Source organism: Rhinoderma darwinii, chromosome 1, assembly GCF_050947455.1.
Source record: "Rhinoderma darwinii isolate aRhiDar2 chromosome 1, aRhiDar2.hap1, whole genome shotgun sequence".
NCBI lineage: Eukaryota > Metazoa > Chordata > Amphibia > Anura > Rhinodermatidae > Rhinoderma > Rhinoderma darwinii.
Genome location: NC_134687.1, coordinates 563,429,392 through 563,449,138, shown reverse-complemented (window position 1 = coordinate 563,449,138; position 19,747 = coordinate 563,429,392). Strand labels below are relative to the sequence as shown.

The 19,747-nt window shown below is 41.3% G+C and overlaps 1 protein-coding gene across 4 annotated transcripts in view; it reads left to right on the top strand.

Moving 5' to 3' along the window:
* The window catches only part of HOMER1 (homer scaffold protein 1), a 122,525-nt gene that overhangs the window by 23,882 nt on the left and 78,896 nt on the right, over positions 1-19,747 (top strand). For all 4 annotated transcript variants that reach the window (XM_075838770.1, XM_075838756.1, XM_075838762.1 and 1 more), the window contains 2 exons: positions 2,520-2,651; positions 11,205-11,297. In XM_075838770.1, coding sequence (XP_075694885.1) covers positions 2,520-2,651; positions 11,205-11,297 — 225 coding nt within the window. The remainder of the gene's footprint in view (positions 1-2,519; positions 2,652-11,204; positions 11,298-19,747) is intronic.

Below are 19,747 nucleotides of genomic sequence, written 5' to 3'. Positions count from 1 at the left end.
CTTTAAGGCTAGGACTCCTCAGTGTTAACGGCAGTAAAATCGCAACTTCAATGTTTCTTTATGGGGGAAAAAGTAGTGCGACAGTCGCAAAAATCCCAACATGGTTGAACTTTGGCCCTCATAAGGGAACATTGAAGTTGCTCACCAGTCATGTTAATGCCACAATTTTTTCCGCAGGGCACCAAAAGCCATGTTGGAGCTCTAGCCTGAATAGGTGGGCTTTGACTTTGTGGCATTAACCCTGTTGCTTTTATTCTTGTCTACTTATTGAGCGGTTCTATAGAACCCATGACAACATCAAGCTCTGACTCCTGGTGACGAAGCTTGGCATTCCTACCAGCACTACATTTATTTCCATTAAGTAAACGGCTGTTTCAGTGTTGTGGTACATACATCTGCCAGGCTGGCCCATTCATATAAATGTCATACCACTGAGTGTTTCCGTAGCAGTCTGCTATTTTACTATTTAAAAATATCAACATTGATGGAGAGGTACATCGTCTACCAGACACATTCTAAATAAATACATTCATTTTGGTCAGGCGGCAGTTTAATTAACTTTTCTTTTGGCTCGAAGCTACATTTGTGGATTTGAGACTTCGTCAGCAAATACTCATTTTCGGCTTCCTCGTACAGATGTTTGAGTTTTTGTGATGATTCTGCTTCTTGCTGTGAATGAAACTTGCTTATCCATCCATAACTGCATGCTTGTATACGGCAGCAGAATAGAGGAAGCCAAATGATTAATACATGTAAAGCAAAACTTTTAAGTCTCCCTAAAAATTGTCATATTTGGCTGCAGTGAACCCTCCACTAAATAGACTACAACTTGGGAATTTCTATGTATACATTATAAAAATATATACAGTAAGTCAGTACAAATTGCAGATACCTCTTACTGGTATACAATACTATGTGTGTGCACAATTTTCTTTGGTTTTAGCTAAATACAGTGTAATGCCAAGTTTTATTTGATGTATTGGCAGAACTGACATATGCCCCCCCCCCCCACTCCTAAGGAGCATTAACAGTGTCAATAAGCCCTATCATTACAGACGACTGAAACTTAGAAATTTCAAAATGTAAAAATGTTAGCCGAAGTGTCTGTCCAAACAATATTTATGTATTTTTTTTATTTTTTTTTGCCCTATCGATTTATTGAAAGTCTATTGAGGGGCTTTTTATTATCAACTTGTTACATTTCCCTCTAAAGCTGTGGATCATCATTGCTACAATTGGTTTGGCGCTGGCTAGACTCAGGTGTGGCGTCTAAGGAGTTGTGGGCTTTCCCGGTGGGATTCCCAAGTCATTGATTGATTGATTGACAGTAAGTGCGCTGATGGAACTTTAGCGTAGTCAGGAACTGAGCCAATAGATGTCACCAGAGAAACAATCGGGATGCAATGCAGAAGATGAGATGGGAATCGTAGTCAGAGAACGGGCTCAGGGTCAGAACCAGGAGTAGGACAACAGGTACCAGGCGACAAATCCAAAGAGCAAGAATAAAAGTTGATTTCTAGCAGTACTGGCATAAACTGGAATGTCTTAGGATGCCAAAATCTACCTTGTCCAAAAAAAAAACTAATTCAGACCTTCATATCCAAAGTAAGAAAATCTGTGAATTCATCCATCCGCATCCATCCGTTACAGCAAAATCCATCACCGCATTCACCATGGATTCTGTCTTGGATTTTCTTACTTTCAATCGAAGGAGCAAGACAGAAGCAAAATGCAAGATAAAGCCAAGATCAGGATTAATGTAACTTCAGTGTTAGGATGAGGAACAAAGAGCCAAACCAGGATGCACCTTAATCTTCAGGCGAGTTTTTCAGGCCGAATTCCCCTTTAAATCGCCATGACAACCCAACGTGGATAGTAGCGGTAAGGAGGGGAGCTGTAGACAAGGAACAGGTCTACTACATCTGCCAGCAGAAGGCATCGCTGGAGTGAGGGAGGAGAGGTGAGTCAGCAACCTGTCTTACAACCTGATGCGACAGAGAGGCCTTGGAATGTCTAGTGAACACATTAGAAAGTACCTAATGGTTAATCCTTCCAATATCTGGCACCCGTTAAGTAATGTTTTTAAGTTTGTCTCAAAAGTTAAGCTGTGACGGTTTATACATGTAACTGGTATGTTCCAACCGTCACCCACAGAAACCTGAATCTAAGTTCACAGAAGTTCTGTTTCCCAGAGATGTGAGCGGTGTCAGGTCTTATCCAACAGGTTGGAAATGGTGCTAGTATTGCACTAAAGCCGGGACTTATAAAGTGTTATATCTAGGGAAATTGCTAATGTAAAAATAGTGTGTGGGATTATGTTACCTTGTAATTGTGGCTCAACTGAAGGTAGGAATAGTATATGGTAGTTGTTTTTATGTATGTAATAAACTATGCTCTATTAATTCGTTTTTAATGCCACGTTACTTTTTTTCACTCTTGTTTTCTTTTTTTTTTTAATTTTGGATTGGCGCTTACATTTTTACTGCTCATGTTTAAACTATTATGTCTTTTTCTGCCAGGCAATAATAAACAGCACCATCAGTCCCAACATGACATTCACTAAAACATCCCAGAAGTTTGGCCAATGGGCGGACAGCAGGGCTAACACAGTATATGGCCTTGGCTTCTCCTCTGAGCATCATCTCACAAAGGTGAATATACTACGATAGAGCAATGCTGGTTGCTACACTGCGTAGTCTGGTGGTGACTTCATAGCTAAACCTTTGTGCAGCAACCCAACTTTTTTTTTATTTCAATACAATTTTTTTTTTAAAAAAGACTAAAATAAAATGAATGTATATAAGACATTTGTGCATTTTTTGTACATTTACCCAGCAGTTTATTTATTGTCAATTTAAAGTGAACCTGTAATGAGATAATGAAAACTGCACATAAAACCTATACTGTATAGGTGACAGTACTCAGTGATTTGCAGCCTGTGGCTTTCCAGCTGTTATCAAACTTCGACTCCCAGCATGCTTTAAATAGCGGGTGGCTGTCAGAGCATGCTGAGAGTTGAGATTTTACAACAGCTGGAAAGCTTCAGGTTATTAGCCGCTGTCCTAAATAACAATAATCAAAAATAAACCAGATACGTTGTATGGATACTCCTTTTACATTCACCTCTCTCTGCTGGCACCAATTTATGTTTAAAGCCTTGTTTACACAATGCAGATTTAATGCAGATTTTGCATGTATTTTTTTAATCTGAAGCCAGGAACAGAATTTAAACAAATGAAATATATAAAGGAAGACCTTAAAGTGTCTCCTCTCTTAGATCCAATTCTGGTTTTGTCTTAAAAAATACATGCATCAAATCTGCACCGTGTTAACAAGGCTTATCATATATGGAATGTTTTTGTATCCTTTCTTTTAATTTGAGCTATAGCAGGGCTTTAACACATATAATATAGCTCAGAAGAGCAGATTTATTAATAATATGGCCTTGGGGAGGTTTGGTGCTACGTAAAAGTTATGTTTTTTTTTGTTTTTTTTAATTTGTTGCATAGCTCATGATAAATGTCTCTATTATAATACACTGTTATAAAACGAACACAGAGGCCCCATGCACACAAATGTATTTGTGCGGTCGCAATTCACCCACAAATCTGCGGGTGAATTGCGGACCCATTCATTTCAATGGGCCCATGCACACGACCGTGGTTTCCACGGTCCGTGCATTGCCCGGGATCCTGGCCCGCAAAGAGTTAGGACATGTCTTATTACGGCTGCATGTTGCAGTCCAGGCTCGTTGAAATTAATGCACACGGCCATGTGCACGGCCCGTGATTTGCAGGCGGCCGCGGGTGACAATCCGCGGACGTCCGAGCCGCAAATAACGGCCCGTGCACACCACTACGGTCGTGAGCATGAGAACAAACTGCGCCAGCTCCAAAATTTTGTACACATTTTTCACTTTTGAATATACTGTATTTAGGCATTGATATATACTGTGCAGAATATATTGCAGACAAGCTACACCCCCAAGTTGTCCTCATCCACCAGAGTATCAGAAAATCTTCAGGTGAGCCCAGGTTCTCACACAATAAGGCTGGGTTCACACGTGGCGGAATTTCACTTAAATTCCGCTGCGGACACTCCGCAGCGTTAATCCGCAGCGGAGCCGTTTCTGCATTGACTTCCACTTCTATTTAGAAGTGTTCGTTTAGACGATGCGTAACATTCCGCTGCGGAGCATAGGCTGCGGAGCGGAATTTGGTGTCCGCAGCATGCTCTGTCTGTTGCGGAGCAGTGGCGGACTCATGGCGGAATTTCTCCATTGACTTCAATGGAGATTCTAAGTTCCGCAATGAAGTCCGCAGCTGTCATGCACATGTTATGTGTGCTGCGGATGCGTCTTGCATTTTTGCCATGACATTTCTTCATTCTGGCTGGACCTATGTATTTCGAGGTCTACAGCCAGACTGAGGAAGTCAATGGGGCTCCCGTAATGACGGGAGCGTTGCTAGGAGACGTCTGTAAATAGTCACTGTCCAGGGTGCTGAAAGAGTTAAGCGATCGGCAGTAACTGTTTCTGCACCCTGGACAGTGACTACCGATCCCAATATACAGCAACCTGTAAAAAAATATAAGTTCATACTTACCGAGAACTCCCTGCTTCTGTCTCCAGTCCGGCCTCCCAGGATGACGTTTCAGTCTAAGTGACGGCTGCAGCCAATCACAGGCCAAGCACAGGCTGCAGCGGTCACATGGACTGGCGCGTCATCCAGGGAGATCGGGCTGGATGCCGAAAGAGGGACGCGTCACCAAGACAACGGCCGGTAAGTATGAAATTCGTTTACTTTCACTAGGGAAAGTGCTGTCCCTTCTCTCTATCCTGCACTGATAGGGAGAAGGGAAGCACTTTTCCCGCAGTCCGCAGCAGCTAGTCCGCATCAATTTACTGCACATTTTGTGCAGATCCGCAGCAGAATCTGCAACGCAGATTCTGTGCGGCATTGATGCGGACAGTTGCGGACGAAATCCGCCACGTGTGGTCATGCCCTAAATGTCCCTAAAGCTACAGCAGAAGAGCTGATTTGGCACCGATCACTTGATAATGGATGCTTTTCTTATGGGTTGCCTTACACGTAACTTTTTAAACTGTATTAACCCTTTCACGACGAATGACGAAAATGAACGTCACGGTCGGCTGCTAGTTCCCGCACCATGACGTTCATTTTCGTCAGTATTTCAAACTGTCACTCTGTGTAAACACAGAGTGACAGGCGCGCGCTGACAGCTGTCACATCAGTCTCGCCGCACAGCGGACCATCGCCGCTGCTTTCGGCAATTAACCCCTTAAGGCCGTCGCCGCATTTAAGTGGTTTGAAGGACATCGGCAGCCCCCACCAAATGATCGTGGGGGCTACCGATGCTTGTCGTGGCAATTGGAGGTCAGACAATGACCTCCGGGTTGCCATGTACGGAAGCCTCGGAGTAGCAGCCTCCGGCCGTTCCTCCTCGGCTTCCTGTCAGAGTGACAGTTACGTCACAATGACAGTTAGAGTACATTACACTATGTGTGTAGTGTAATGTACTCTAGCAGCGATCAAAGCTGCAAGTCTAAATGTCCCCTAGTGGGACAAGTAAAAAAGTAATAAAAATATTTTAAAAAAAAGTGTAAAAAAAAAAGTTATAAGTGATATAAACACAAAATGCTTTTTTTCCCTATAATAAGACTTTTATTATAGAAAAAAAATGAACACGTTAAAAAAGTACAAATATTTAGTATCACCGCGTTCGTAACGACCCCAACTATAAAACTGTAATGTTATTTTTCCCGCACGATGAACACCCCAAAAAAAATCAATAAAAAACTACGACAGAATCGCAATTTTTTTTGGTCACCACCGCTCCCTAAATAAAGAATAAAAAGTGATCAAAAAGTTGCATGTACCCAAAAATAGCACCAATAAAAACTTCAATCCGTCCCGCAAAAAACAAGCCCTTACACAGCTTTTTTGACTAAAAAATAAAAAAATTATGGCTCTCAGAATATGGTGACACAGAAAATAATTTTTTTTATAAATATATTTTTTTATAAATAAGTGATTTGATTGTGCCAACGCTAAAAAAAAGGACCAAACCTATATACATATGGTATCGCCGTAATCGTACCAACCCGCAGAATAAAGTAAAAATGTCATTTATAGCGTACGGTGAGCGCCGCAAAAAGAAAACCAAAAAAACGGTGTCAGAATTCCTGTTTTTTGGTCAGGATTGCAAAAAAATGTAATAAAAAGTGATAAAAAAAAAAATCGCATGTACCCCCCCAATGCTACAGATTGTCTCGCTACAAATAAGCCCTCACATGGCTCCGGTGGTGAAAAAATAAAAAAGTTCTGGCTTTCAGAATATGGTGATGCAAAATGTGTAGAGTGTTCCAAAAGCGGATAAGATCGGGCGCCATTTATCAGTGCGACACTGGACATACATCAGCGGATTATTATTTATTTACCCCATTATTATACCCTCTTATTATGCCCTGATGTACTCTGCCCAGTTTACACATACCCCCACATTATAAACTGAAATACTAGTAAAACCCCAAACAGAAACCTACCAAGCAAAATCTGCGCTCCAATAGCCAAATGGCTCTCACTCCCTTCTGAGCCCTGCAGCGTGCCCAAGCAGCAGTTTGCGCCCACACATATGGCATCGCCATACCCGGGAGAACCCGCTTAACGTTTTATGAGGTATTTGTCTTCTGTGGCACAAACTGGGCACAACATATTATGCACTAAAATGGCATATCCGTGGAAAATTGCAATTTTCACTTTGAACCATCCGCTGTGCACTAACCCCTTTGCGCACTATGACTTAATTGCCCATCATGGTGCGGTGGTTGATGTATGGAGCCGGCTCACATGCTGAGGCCGCTCCATACGCTGCGGGTGTCGGCTGTGTATTACAGCTGACACCCGGGACTAACGGACAGGTACAGCGATCGCTCTGTTACAGATTGCCTGTAAGAATAAAAATATACTGCAATACATTAGTATTGCAGCGTATTGTACCAGTGATCCAATGATCGCTGGATCAAGTCCCCTAAGGGGATTGATTAATAAAATGTGTAGAAGAATTATAGTTATTAGTAGTGAGAATTTATTTTTTTTAAAGTAAAAGAAAAAAAACACCTTTTCCCATTTTTCTTCTAAAGTAATGTAAAAAAATGTACAAAATTGGTATCGCTACGTCCGTAAAAGTCAGAACTATTACAATATACCATTATTTAATTTGCACAGTGAACACCTTAAAAAAAAATAATAATTGAAACCGGCAAAATCACAGTTTTTTGTTTACCAAAAAATGGTACCAATAAAAACTGCAGCTCCTCCCGCAAGAAATAAGCCCTCACACCGCTCTGTTGATGGAAAAATAAAAAAGTTATGGCTCTTGGAAAGCGGGGAGTGAAAATCTAAAATAAGAAAGCAAAAAATGGATCAGTCCTGAAAGGTTTAATTCATTTCTAATGAAAAAACTTATGACCACATGTGGGGTATTTCCGTACTCGGGAGAAATTGCTTTATAAAAAATGGTTGTTTTTTTCCTCCTTTATCCCTTGTAAAAATGAGAAAATTCAACATTTTAGTGGAAAATTTTGATATTCATTTTCGCGCCCTAATTCTAATAAACTCTGCAAAAGACGCGTGGGGTCTAAATGCTCACTATACCCCTAGAAAAATTCCTTGAAGGTTTTTCCAAAATGGGGTCACTTTTGGTGGGTTTCCACTGTTTTGGTCCCTCCAGTGCATTGCAAATGCGACATGGCACCGAAAACCATTCCAGCAAAATCAGAAATCCAAATGGCGCTCCTTCCCTTCTGAGCCCTGCTGTGGGTCCAAACAGCAGTTTATTACCACATATGGCATATTGTCGTAATCGGGAGACATTGCTTTACAAATGTTGGGGTGCATTTTCTTCGTTATTCCTTGTAAATATGAATAATTTCTGTTGTTTCAGAAAAAAAGTACATTTTAATTTTTACAGACTAATTCCAATATATTTAGCGAAAATCCTGTCTGGTCAAAATGCTAACTATACCCCCAGAATAAATACCTTAAGGGGTCTAGTTTTCGAAATGGGGTCAATTATGGGGAGTTTCTATCGTTCTGGCAGTTCAAAGCTTCTCCAAATGTACAGTGGGGCCTAAAACATTTTCAAGCAAAATATGAGTCCTGAAAGCCTCCGGGGGCTCCCTTCATTTTGGGCCCTGCCGTGTGTCCAAACAACGCATTAGGGACACAATGTGGGTATTTTTGAAAACAGGAGAAAGAGGGTGATAGATTTTGGGGTGTGTTTCTTCATTTTCATGTTCGCTTTACAAAGAAATCGGTCTTCAAACTGATACTTTTATGAAAAACATTTTTTTTTTTCACCTGCTATGTATTAAATTTAGCAAAAAACTGTGGCGTCAAAATACTTACTATACCCCTAGGTAAATACCTTAAGGGGTCTAGTTTTCTAAATGGGGTCATTTGTGGGGGTTTCCATCACTCTGAGACCTATGAGCCTCTGAAAACCTGGCTTGGTGCAGGAAAACAAAATGTACTTCAAAATTTATAAAATTATTATTCAATTTGTAAGTCCTCTAAATTGCTGAAAATTTATTTTATTTTTTCAAAAGTGCTGCCAAAATAGAGTAAAGAGATGGAAATATATATTTAATTAAAAAAATTGTACAGTATGTGTGTACATATGTGACATATTGCAGTTAAAAATAGGGAAAATTTAAATTTTTACAAAATTTCTTCCATTTTTCTATTTTTTTATTAATTTCCGCAAATTGTATCAGTCTACTTTTACCACTAAAACAAAGTACAACATGTGACGAAAAAACAATGTCAGAATTACTTGGATATTCAAAACTTTCACAGAGTTATTCTCTGATAAAGTCAGACATACCAGATTTGACAAATCTGGCTTGGTCATTAAGGTACAAACATGCCCGGTCATTAAGGGGTTAAGAATATGACCCGTGTATACAAACGTAATAGCATGGTTGAGGATGAAGATAAAAGTGGACATGCACATGTTCTGTATAGATGGAGGGTGGGCCCTCACAAACTTTTACCCTGGTTTGCCCAAGGCACGTCAGTCCACTGCACACCCCCGTCATGCCCCTTGGGAAAGATAAAATATAAACATTTCAGGTATCACAAGTAGTTTCAAAAATGTTGTAGCTGTTTAATAAATATAGTGCATGTGACCGTCTTTAGTATCATCCTTATGTCAGTTTTTCATTTACACACATTGATAAATCTGCTTCAATACATGAGTGTTGCTTTTTTCTTGCGGTTGCTGCTCTTGTTTGACGCCATTGCCTATTTTTAACTGTGTTTCTGCAACTTACCATATACATTTTTTATCCTTTTCATTATTATTTATATAGCACCATCATCTTTCGTGGCACTGTATAGTATGGTAGAGAAACATGGATACAAATAAAATTGCCAGTACATTTATCAGAAAAACAAAAACTAATACAAACATAGCAATTATATACACAAGGGGAGAACCGGGCTGTGCAAGTACAGGGTCCATTGGTATTTGGGCCCATTGGTTTCCAACTGATAATTTGATTTGAGAGAGGCAATAGTCATAGGACATTTGCAGAAAAACCCTCTCTGCTCTGACAATCAACCAGTAATGGTAAGCCATGGATGAGAATCATTAGTTTAGCCACTAGACAGTAATAGACTGTAGGGGGTGCTATGATTTCTTTAAGATAGCAGTGGGCCCCTGTGCCTGCAGGACCCTTGTAAAGTTGCACAGGTTGTAAATGGTATGTCTACAATCTGAGGCCTCATGCATTTACTATTTAGGTCTAATGCACGTGACCGTGGTGATTTTGCCGTCCGCAAAAAAGGGATCCGTTATCTGTATTTGCAGTCGATTTGTGCGCAAAAAAACTTCCGTAGTGCATCCGTATGCCATTATGGATGGCCAGGTGATCACAGTCTCCAAGATGTTCTGTCAGGTAATAAACTAGTGCATCACCAATGTTACAATGTAGGAGCACATCATGTGCTTGTTTCAATACATTTTCAAATAATGTTTCAAATGTGATTTGTAAGGCTGGGTTCACACGACCTATTTTCAGACGTAAACGAGGCGTATTATGCCTCGTTGTACGTCTAAAAATAGGGCTGCAATACGTCGGCAAACATCTACCCATTCATTTGAATGGGTTTGCCGACGTACTGTGCCGACAACCTGTAATTTACGCGTCGTCGTTTGACAGCCTTCAAACGACGACGCGTAAATGGACTGCCTCGGCAAAGAAGTGCAGGGCACTTCTTTGCCACGTAATTTGAGCTGTTCTTCATTGAACTCAATGAAGCACAGCTCAAGATTTACGAGTGTCTCAGACGGCTCGCAAAATGCGAGGAGGAGCATTTACGTGTGAAACGAGGCAGCTGTTAACAGTCTGTCTTTTCACACGTAAATGCCTCTCATCGTGTGAACATACCCTAAAGCTAATTGATAAGTGTTGATGACCAAAAACTGCCATGGACAGAAGACAATAAAAATGTATTTCATCAAATTTATTACCGTGGGTTTGAAAATGTCTAAACACAGACTTTTTGTGGTGCATGAGCTGTGATAGTAACTATCGGGTGATGGTCTCAGTCCATAGTGAGACATTTATACCTACCAACATTAGAATCCCCAGTTGCTGAACATTTTTAAACCCCTCATCCTATACCCCCAGGAATGCCCACAAAATCGAAAATACTTCCCTCTGGGCACATTTGGAAAGCCCTTTCCCTTTGCGAGCCATTTCTTGGGACAATCCCGCAAAAAATTTGATGGTTGGAAGGTATGATACATTGAGTAATATGTACATGCAAATTTGATTAAATTTTCATATGACGAAAATAAATAGAATACCGATATGAAAGGCATGGGGTTAAATAAATGATGTGGCAGTAGTGTGACAGCTGCTGTTAAAGTCACACAACGAAAGTGTAGCCCACACCTAAAGCCGCATGTTCGCTATGTAACAGTGTACCGGTGTGCATATTTTTCTTTCTAATATTAATATACTAATTTTCAATGTTATATCCTTCTTGACTATTACATTATATGTTTATACATGCAATTATACTGGCTTATATTTCAAATACATCTCTGCACCTTGCCCAGGGCACTGTGTATTTATCTACTGGATTTAATTTATTTTCCATTTTATTATTTAGTTTGCAGAAAAATTTCAGGAATTCAAAGAAGCTGCTCGACTAGCAAAGGAGAAATCCCAAGAAAAGATGGAGTTGACTAGTACTCCTTCCCAGGTAATATTCCTTTCTATCATATTTATCATTGTTATAAACGGTTTCATAGTACATATGTGACCTGCTGAGTCTTACCTGTTTAACCACACATTAAGGGAAACCTGACAATTGAAGTTAAAATGAACAATTCTCCGTCTTTCTTCTATTATCTTTCATTTGAGGACCTGCATCATTGTTCACTCTCAAGGTGCATGCAATTTTCATGCAAATTCTGCAATAAAGCTCTGCCCCTGATTCCGTGCCTAACACTGCCAGAACACCTGTCTGGTAGGGTGAGGGGCAGACTTCAGTACATTTATGCATTGCACAGCATGAAAAAAAACAGGACAAATGTCCAGTACATGTTAGGGTATTTTGTAAATTCAGGACATCATCTCTTGGTTTCCTATTAAAAGTGATGGTTCCAAACTGAAGATATTAAGAGCCCATAATTTCAGTTATTCTATTTGCAACACAGTTATAGTGATAGTATAACAATGGACACACAAATGAGAGAACCCCTGCAAATTATGACTCAGGACTCAATGAAGTTTAGTTTGTAACCTTACCTTAGCTTTAAAATTTGTTTTAAAATATCAGGCATCTTGCCCAGTTTAACATTTTCAGTTTGTTACACACACCTATACACCATGATGAAATCACCCACGTGTTGTCTCAGGCTAAGTACTTGGATTCTTGGAGACTTTATTGTATCTGATTACTACTCAGTAGCGATACCCAATAACTACTCTAGATGACAAGTTACACCCTGAATAGTAATGATATGACTGATCAGTATTAGACAGCGAGATTGTTTGGAGCCAATATGGAAGGTAATTGCACAAAAATGGTAGTGAGATATTTATATACTGTATATATATATTTATTTTATGGCTGTGGCTGGGAAAGTACTGGAGAGGGTTTATTATTTATTCGGCTGGTTAAGATGGGTGACATGAGGAATCTAGGATAGTTGTGTTTCTCTTCCAAACTTAATTTGCTGAGGCTTTTGATAAGTCTGTTGTACAGGCCTGGATTTCTATGAAATGACAAGTAAGAGTGGCAGTGGAACTTGCCATTCCCTTCCCGCTCCAGTACAGGGTTTACCCTAGTCCAAATCAGTACAGGTGAAGCTACTGGGCTCGTTACTGAGCCATGAAAGCTCTGCAGTTTGTACAGAGAGGGTCAGAGCCTGGGAATCCACACAAAGATAGTGTTGAAAGGCTGATACACGGAATACTGTACTCATGGTTTATAATAGGTGAGGGAACCTGCTGTTTAGTAAGTGCCCAGATGGGCCAGGTGTTTATTTTGTTTATATGCCACAAGTCTTATGCTGAACAAGTGAATAAGCACTTGTTTATTTTTGTACTAGAATAAAGCCTAGCGTGGACTTTAAACTTGAACTGTATCTACATTTTCATTGCCAACCACAGCCCCCACCCTTACGTACAGATTCTGATTTTATATATATATATATATATATATATATATATACACTACCGTTCAAAAGTTTAGGGTCACTTAGAAATTTCCTTATTTTTGCAAGAAAAGCACAGTTTTTTTCAATGAAGATAACATTAAATTAATCAGAAATACATGACTATTCTAGCTGCAAATGTCTGGTTTTTAATGCAATATCTACATAGGTGTATAGAGGCCCATTTCCAGCAACCATCACTCCAGTGTTCTAATGGTACATTGTGTTAGAAGGCTAATGGATGATTAGAAAACACTTGAAAACCCTTGTGCAATTATGTTAGCACCGCTGTAAACAGTTTTGCTGTTTAGAGGAGCTATAAAACTGACCTTCCTTTGAGCTTGTTGAGAATCTGGAGCATTACTGTAATGATGGGGGTAAGGAAACAGACAAGTGAGCCCTAATCTACCCGCCACTCAGTCCCTGCCTACTTGCAACGACCCGCCCTAGGCCACGGGGTACAAATGGGCGACGGTCCCTACGCTCAATAAGTGCCCGACAGACAAACAGACAAGGGTACACAGAAGCAAGGGAAAAGGGGCAGTTGCCCACGGCAACACTGTGAGCAACAAGAGTGGTGAACGAGCCGAGTCAAACCAGGAGTGTACGAGGTACCAAACGCAGAGCAGGAGAGTAGTGAACAAGCCGAGTCAAACCAGGAGTGTACGAGGTACCAAACGCAGAGCAGGAGAGTAGTCAGTAAGCCAGGGTCGATATGAAGCAGGGTCAAATGGTTAAAGAAGCTGCAGCAGGGCCAGGAAACAAAACAAGAATCACAAGCAAGGAGGAACAAGAAAGGCAGGTATAAATAGACAGAGGGCGGGAGCTAGCTCCGTCTGGCCAGGCTGTGATAGGCTCTCCCACTCCTAAGCCTGCCATCCTGAGTGGTGGAAGATGGAGTCAGTCTCACAGACATAGAAGCAGGTGCAGACTGTTTACCTATGGGCGTGGATACAGAAGCTGTGCCTGGCAGATCCTTAACAATTACATTTGTGGGTTCGATTAAACTCTCAAAATGGCTAGAAAAAGAGAGCTTTCATGTGAAACTCGACAGTCTATTCTTGTTCTTAGAAATGAAGGCTATTCCATGCGAGAAATTGCCAAGAAACTGAAGATTTCCTACAACGGTGTGTACTACTCCCTTCAGAGGACAGCACAAACAGGCTCTAACCAGAGTAGAAAGAGAAGTGGGAGGCTCCACAGCACAACTGAGCAACAAGACAAGTACATTAGAGTCTCTAGTTTGATAAATAGACGCCTCACAGGTCCTCAACTGGCAGCTTCATTAAATAGTACCCGCAAAACGCCAGTGTCAACGTCTACAGTGAAGAGGCGACTCGGGGATACTGGCCTTCAGGGAAGAGTGGCAAAGAAAAAGCCATATCTGAGACTGGCTAATAAAAGGAAAAGATTAATATGGGCAAAAGCACACAGACATTAGACAGAGGAAGATTGGAAAAAAATGTTATGGACAGACGAATCGAAGTTTGAGGTGTTTGGATCACACAGAAGAACATTTGTCAGACGCAGAACAACTGAAAAGATGCTGGAAGAGTGCCTGACGCCATCTGTCAAGCATGGTGGAGGTAATGTGATGGTCTGGGGTTGCTTTGGTGCTAGTAAAGTGGGAGATTTGTACAAGGTAAAAGGGATTTTGAATAAGGAAGGCTATCACTCCATTTTGCAACGCCATGCCATACCCTGTGGACAGCGCTTGATTGGAGCCAATTTCATCCTACAACAGGACAATGACCCAAAGCACACCTCCAAATTATGCAAGAACTATTTAGGGAAGAAGCAGGCAGCTGGTATTCTATCTGTAATGGAGTGGCCAGCGCAGTCACCAGATCTCAACCCCATAGAGCTGTTGTGGGAGCAGCTTGACCGTATGGTACACAAGAAGTGCCCATCAAGCCAATCCAACTTGTGTGAGGGGCTTCTGGAAGCAAGGGGTGAAATTTCTCCCGATTACCTCAGCAAATTAACAGCTCTAGAATGCCAAAGGTCTGCAATGCTGTAATTGCTGCAAATGGAGCATTCTTTGACGAAAGCAAAGTTTGAGGGAGAAAATTAATATTTGAAATAAAAATCATTATTTCTAACCTTGTAAATGTCTTGATTATATTTTCTAGTCATTTTGCAACTCATTTGATAAATATAAGTGTGAGTTTTCATGGAAAACACAAAATTGTCTGGGTGACCCCAAACTTTTGAACGGTAGTGTATATATATAATATATTTACACACACACCTCAACATTGAAATTGCAACTTCAAGGAGGACAAGCCATAAGGTTATGCAAATCAAGGAAGTAGCAGTTGTCGCTAAATTCTGCAAATTATGAAATTTTCAAGTACCTCGGTCCAATCTGTGGCATTTGGGAGGGGCATAAAAGCCAATTTGAAAGCAAAGTTTTTTAGCCACATGAAACCTCAAAAATCGGATTAAGTGGTGTGGGATTATTGTACGATTTCTCATCTTCATTGACATGCCAGTTATCGCCACTGATCGCAAACTGAGAGGGACAGAATCTTAGAACTGAGAGACCTTAGTTTATCACTCTGGCAGATCACTACGCGCCTAGGCCGAGAAGTCAGCACTGTTCAACGTTGCTTTTCCCAGAGGTTTCCAGAATAACAACGAACGGGAATGACAGCAAGAGGTTCGCGGAGCCGAACCTCTGCAAAGACAAATAGTCAGATTGGAAGAATGGTGCGTAGTGATCCATTCTGTACTATAAGTGAAATTGGACGTCACAACCCAAGCCTAGTGCGGTAACTAGTCGACACAAACCATCAGAAGGCGTTTGCATAACATTGGGCTACGAGCCAGATGTCCAGTTAGAGATGTTCCATTGACTACACGCCACTGCTCTCATAGGCTATCCTGGTGCACAGCAAGATGGCAATGGAGGCTGGAATGGAGGTATATCCTCTTCAGCAATAAGTCCTGCTTTTGTCTCGGATGAAATGATAGCCGGAGATTGGTCTGGAGGCCATGTGGGCAACGCCATGAATAGGCCTTCACAAGGGAATGTCACACCGGTCCTACTCCAAGGATTATGGTGTGGAGTGGCATAATGTAGAGCAGCCGGACACCTCTAGCCTTCATTTCAGGTACACTAACAGCTCGACATTGGTCGTGGAACCAGTGGTACAGCCATTTCTTCAAAGTGTTCCAGAAGCAATTTCTAAACGGAACAATCCCAGGCCGCATGTATCTTGTGCTACTGTGAGCAGCCGGCATGGCCTAAACGTGCTGCCATGGCCTGAAGCGTCTCTGGACTTGTCTCCCATAGAGCACATCTGGGACATCATTGGTCGGAAATTGCAAAGGGTGCTGCCAGCAGCCAATCTTGATGATTTGTTTGCCAAAGTGCAATCAGCGTGGCATAACATTCCTCAGACAACCATTTGAATATCATTAACATGTCTATCGATCCTGTGATTTCCACAATTCCAAAACTTTTCCTTCTTGGTGTTGCAATTTCAATGTTAAAGAGGCTCTGTCACCACATTATAAGTGCCCTATCTCCTATGTAAGAAGATCGGCACTATAATGTAGGTGACAGTAATGCCTTTTATTTAGAAAAACGATCTATTTTAAACCACTTTATGAGCGATTTTTAGCTTTATGCTAATGACTCTCTTAATGCCCAAGTTGGCGTGTTTTACTTTAGACCAAGTGGGCGTTGTACATCATGTAACAAGTAAGCACAATGCACATGGCAGAGCTATGTCCACAGAGTCTATATGGAAGTGCACGGAGGACATGTTGTTTTACAAGCTTCAACATGTATGTACAGAGCCATTCTCCTCTAGATCTATTGCTTCTAAGAGAAGACCTATGGCATTCGATGGAGCATGCCACAATTTTTTTTCTGTTGGATTAATACGTAGTTACAGTAAAGGCCTTATACACTTAATGGGAGCTCTAATAACTTTAGAGCTCACCTTTGTAAACCTTATGATTGCCAATAATGATTTTGGTTGTGGCAACATGTTAGCAATCTGTCTATTATCTACAGTGTCAATAAATACATTTAAAAAAATACCTTTACACTCCGATATTGCTACTTTGTATTTAATATGTTTATAATTTATTAAATATGCATAGAAAAAAGTTAATGTTTACTCTTTGATCCATTTTGTTGCTATTTTACCATAAATTTGATAAATATCCTACAACATGTCTCCTTTATATGCTAAAAGAAACATGAACTTGAACATCCTGTGTCCCTTAATAGTGTACGTTCTTCACTTACCAGTTTAGTAGATTGAAGGCCATTTGCATCTGACATCTGGTCATTTCCTGTTAAGTAAAGAATTGGTGGAGGTCCAGTTTTTACAACACAGGTGTCCAAATTGGCTGGAAAAAGCTGTAATCACAGTTGGCATGATTTAGCCATCTCCACCGAGAGATGAGAGATTGAGAGCCTGCTGACACAAAATTCTAATCCAATTATGTATATATCGGTCCCTTTATTTTGGTTCTTTTGTTTAAGAGGGACATGTTATTCATGCTCTGAACTGACATTATATTTCTGAAACGAAGTCACACTGCTGGATTATGTATGCCCTGCTGGTTTATTCTACAAATAAATAGTTATTTACAAGGTGATATTTTGGAAATAACTTCAAGGTTATTTCTCACTGTTATTTTTTTCATATCATTGAAGAGTGGGAATAAGCAGATGAAGTAAAATTCCTTTAATCCTGCCTTAATGGGAGCTGACAGGTGTTGGACTATTAGGCATTCTGGATAATCAAATATAAAACTATATAAAAACTTACTTAGGGAGGTAGGCTACTTCCTAGTGGTCCAAAACGAAATGCTAACATAAATCTTATACAATCTTTTTATTTTTTTTATCATTGTAGTCCCATAGTTGGTTGTCTTTCTCTCTCAATCGTCTGGTCAATTCCAGCTTTTGTTGCAGTTGTTAAAGTTAGGCATGTTGGAAATTTACTAGGCTTATATCCTAAGGCCTCTGGCACACGACCAAGCCGTATGCACAGAGTTTATACTGTGGGAAGTGTACCTATTGGTCAGTATTATGGAGCAGTAGGAACTCCATTTCTGCCATATAGCCTCTCTGTAAGGTGCTGTATTCTCCCGTAAATTTTATCTTTCTTAGTTTGTTGTTTTATTATTTTGTCTGTATTAATAAAGTATGGTTGGGGATTTGAGTCGTTTTCTATCTTCTGCAGAGTAGTGGAGTTACACTTAAATGTTAATATTTTGTAGACACCAGGTTTCCTGGAATACAGGTAAGGTCAGAGAAAATCCGGAGACAATTTATGATCAGTTTAAAGACTGTCTATTGTAGTTTAAATCTATAATTATTGTTTTAAATGGGTTATTTAAAACAATATAATTGTGCCGCACAAGTCCTCGATTTTCATTGAAAAGTAGTGTATGCCATCCGTGGTCACGTATGTATATCTATATCAAAGTCACATCACTAGTTTCCAATCAAAATAGTGGTAGACCGGGACGGAATTTATAAGGTAAATGTATTTAAAATCAGAGTCGCTGAACCTCTGTACAGTGGAGCTGTAGGCACTCCATGTCCCACCATATGGTGCCATAATGGAGTACTGTTGTCACGTTGGGTTCGTGGACCTACTGGACCTTACCGCCTTGGCGGTATGGCAGCTGGCCAACAGGGCGGAGGAAACAGTCTATAGTTCGTATAGGGTACCTGTGGCAGCTCGGACAGTAGCAAGGCAGGCTCGGCTGGGACTAGGCAACAGGCAGACATCAGGCGTGGAGTAGCAGGACAGGCGTGGTATGCACCACAGCACGACTACAGCTCAGCACGGCCCTTGACCAGGATAGCACGGGATACAGGATACAGGTACGGGAAACACTGGGAACTGGAAGACACTAGGAGACCATTTGCATAGACAAACTAGGATACGACAAACAACGCTCAGGCATGGGAGGATGGGGCTGGGACCTTCTTATAGCCCAGGGTGCTCTGGGAGCAATCAGCTCAATCTCTCACGTGCGTGCGCTTTGGCTTCTTAAGTCTGGACTGAGCTTGCGAGTGCACCCTGGTGGTCACTGTGGAACAGGACGGCCGTATGTGCAGACATCTATGGAGAGAAGGGCGTCAGCTGGATGGAAGGAGTTTGTGGTCAGCAACCACGGACGTTACAGTATCCCCCCTCTTACGCCCCCTCTTCTTGGGACCAGAACGAGAGAGAAACCTCTTAATGAGGGTAGGAGCATTGAGATTCTCTTCTGGCTCCCAGGACCACTCTTCTGGACCAAACCCCTTCCAATCCACTAAATAAAAGGTTCTTCCTCTTACTTTTTTAATGTCCAGGATCTCCTTAACCTCAAAGGTGTCTGAAGGACCGCTGTAGGCAACCGCAGGGCTAGGAGTCTTTTTAAAACGGTTCAGAACCACCGGCTTCAGGAGGGAGACATGGAAGGAGTTGGGGATCTTGAGGGTAGGAGGCAGCCGAAGCTTGTAGGTGACAGGGTTGATCTGCTGTAGGATCTCGAAGGGTCCGAGGAACCTGGGAGCAAATTTGTATGATGGCACCCTCAGTCAAATATTCCTGGAGGACATGCAGACCTTCGTGCCAAGGAGAAAATGAGGAGGTTCTCTTCTCCTTGTGTCTGTCTTCCGTTTCATGCGGTCGACCGCCAGCAGGATGGAGGATCGAGTCTGCTGCCAGATCTGCAGAAAGTCCCTAAAAGCAGTGTCAGCTGCTGGTACCTCGAACGTATCAGGCACCGGGAGAGGAATTTGTGGGTGTTGGCCATAGAACATAAAGAACCGTGTATTCCTTGTGGACTCGCTGGTGTGATTATTGTATAAAAAAAATTCAGCCCACGGAAGCAACTGTACCCAGTCGTCATGCTGCTTGTAGATGAAGGGGCGTAGGTAGGTAGTTCTGCAAGATCTGATTGACCCTCTCAACCTGACCATTGGACTGAGGATGGTAGGCAGAGGAAAAGTCCAACTTTACACCTA